At 35.7% G+C, this 2,311-nt stretch overlaps 1 protein-coding gene across 1 annotated transcript; it reads right to left on the minus strand.

Annotated features, from left to right (window-relative positions):
- Positions 1–238: 238 nt before the first annotated feature.
- Positions 239–1,070, minus strand: LOC121991005 (uncharacterized protein ycf23-like). Its single transcript, XM_042545038.1, has 5 exons — positions 987–1,070; positions 848–907; positions 667–756; positions 482–589; positions 239–406 (listed from the first exon to the last, which is right to left on the minus strand). The coding sequence occupies exons 1-5, from the start codon at positions 1,068–1,070 to the stop codon at positions 239–241; spliced, it is 510 nt and encodes a 169-aa protein (XP_042400972.1).
- Positions 1,071–2,311: the final 1,241 nt, after the last annotated feature.

A 2,311-nucleotide genomic window follows, 5' to 3' on the forward strand; every position in this document is an offset into this window, starting at 1 on the left:
ACAACAAAAAGGGAGGATAAATGATAGCCACCAACCTAATTGTTCACAAATATCTGTATAAGTTATTAAGGGTGTTCATAGCAGTTGATCCTTTAGCCTTGTCTGTTAGATGGTCAAATCTAGGCGCCAACTCAAAAATGTTGGCGTCCAAGTGTTAGTGTTCAACTACTTCTGACAATGAAGTAGTAGCAGATAATCAAGAACACAAGAGAATCTGAAAGAGTCTATATTTCTTTCACTAGTAGCAGATAATGATTAGATTAGAAAGCAAAAGAACGCATACCACACCAGCTGCTCCTGCTGTTAAAGCCATAGGTGCAGTGACAGCGCTTAATCCAGATGAGCACATAACTGGAATCTGAACTGCTCGGGAAATGGAGTATGCAGCTGCTAGCGTTGGTGTGGCCTACATTTTAAAGAGGAAAAATATCACATTTTTCATCACAAGTGTGCTAAGATTTCTTATTCGTACTGTTGTTACCTTCTCGATCAAACCAAGGACACCAGGTTTTGATGGACTTGAGTATTTCCCTCCTTCAGTTTGGATTATATCAGCACCTTCCTGTTCCAGCAACTCTGCTAGCTTCACCTTTTTAAATTGAACAAAAAACAACGAGAGATTGTGTTAGTGACAAATCTCAGTTTACGAGGAAATAAATGAGCTACCTGATCAGGGAGACTAAGCATGTGTGGCACGGTTACAGACAGTGTAATGGATGGAAGAATCCTTCTAGTTTCTCTAGTGAGCTTTAGAATCTGACAATGGCACCACAGAATAGTGACGAGATAGAAATAGCTGAAAATACTCGAGGAACTGCAAGGAAAAGTACGATCATGATTCATATACCTGTTCAGGGGAAAACTGAATTCCCATCTCGTAGAAAGAATCATAATTTCCAATTTCCACCTGCATTTAGCACAAGGATTTTAATGTTTGGTATGACAGACAATCCGATCGAAACCAGTCAAGTTCATCGCATCCTAACCATTTGGGCACCTGCTTCCACTGCAGAAGGAAATGCCAAAGGGTCCACAGAGGAAACACAAATCTGCAAGAACAAGATCATCATAAGAAAGAAGAGCTGTGGAATCTGCAGATCTGAGGCAGTGAGCAATCTGCTTGAACAAGGTAATCATGCAGCGTTGGAACTCTGTCGTGAGCATCAAAGACCAAATATTACCAAATATTAAGATCAACGACAAACCAAATAATACCTTATTTTTAACAGCTATCTAGAGGATCCGGCTTTTTGACTTGAAGTTGGTTCAAAGAAGACAAATCAAATATACAAATACTAAGATGAAAGCATAATGAAGTAGTTAACTTTTTCTACTTTACCTGATTATAAGATCTACAGCTTCTTGCTCAGTATTTTGCTGCACGAGTAATTATTAGAAAAACAAACCCAATAGTGGAACAAAAGCTAGATAAAGAAACTAGATAATTTACACTGACAGAACTTTACAGAATAACATATAATACACTGCTTTGTACTTGCATATTAATCCAGAAAACATCCTTTCACCTAAGTGACAATTTTTCCAAAACATCATCATTCACAAAACATCATCATTCACTAAAAATTTTCACAAGTTTTTAAACTTCAGTGACAACTTTTCTTTGGGGTCAACTGCTCAAGGTCGATCTGGTAACTATGCACTGCATCAAAAAAATTGGCATTAACTATGATTCCACCAAAAAAAACCACCATTCCATGAACTTAAATCTAAATAGAATTATGGCAACTATCATTCCATACCTATTCATAAATATGATCTTGTATGCACTCCACCAACTCGGACCGAACCTCATCAATTTGTTCACGAGAGTACCCTATTTTTGTGAACTGTGAGCATACACAATTTATGCTAATGGAAAAATAATCAACACCGATCACTTTGCAATTTTAAATAGTTTATGTCAAATAATTTGAGATAAGCTAAATAATGTTACTATTCATTGCAGTGAATCTCTCTCAATAGTCTCAACTTCTTCAATAATTTCTCTCATAAATCGCATCACAAAAAAACCACATTGTTTCGCATCCGGTTGTTGAGGAGCCTATATATAGTAATTAGAGTCAAATTGTTAATGAAAATTATACACATTACAATATATGTTAAACAAAAGTACACATACCTTAACTACTTCCCACTTAACATTTTTCCTACCTTTCCTTCCCTTGGTTGAATTAAACAATTTTAAGGCCCTTCATACGTTAAGAATATTTGTTAAATAAGATTTTTATTATAATAAATATTTACTAAAAGAAATCTGAACTCACATTTCCATTACGTATTTTGAATCATC

This window comes from Zingiber officinale, chromosome 6B (genome assembly GCF_018446385.1).
Source record: "Zingiber officinale cultivar Zhangliang chromosome 6B, Zo_v1.1, whole genome shotgun sequence".
Classification (NCBI taxonomy): Eukaryota; Viridiplantae; Streptophyta; class Magnoliopsida; order Zingiberales; family Zingiberaceae; genus Zingiber; species Zingiber officinale.

Coding starts and splice junctions, on each gene's coding strand:
- LOC121991005 (XM_042545038.1), bottom strand. CDS start 1,070: ATGATGATCTTGTTCTTGCAGATTTGTGTTTCCTCTGTGGACCCTTTG. Junction 908..986: donor TGGAAGCAGGTGCCCAAATG/GTTAGGATGCGA, acceptor TGCTAAATGCAG/GTGGAAATTGGAAATTATGA. Junction 590..666: donor TGCTTAGTCTCCCTGATCAG/GTAGCTCATTTA, acceptor CAATTTAAAAAG/GTGAAGCTAGCAGAGTTGCT.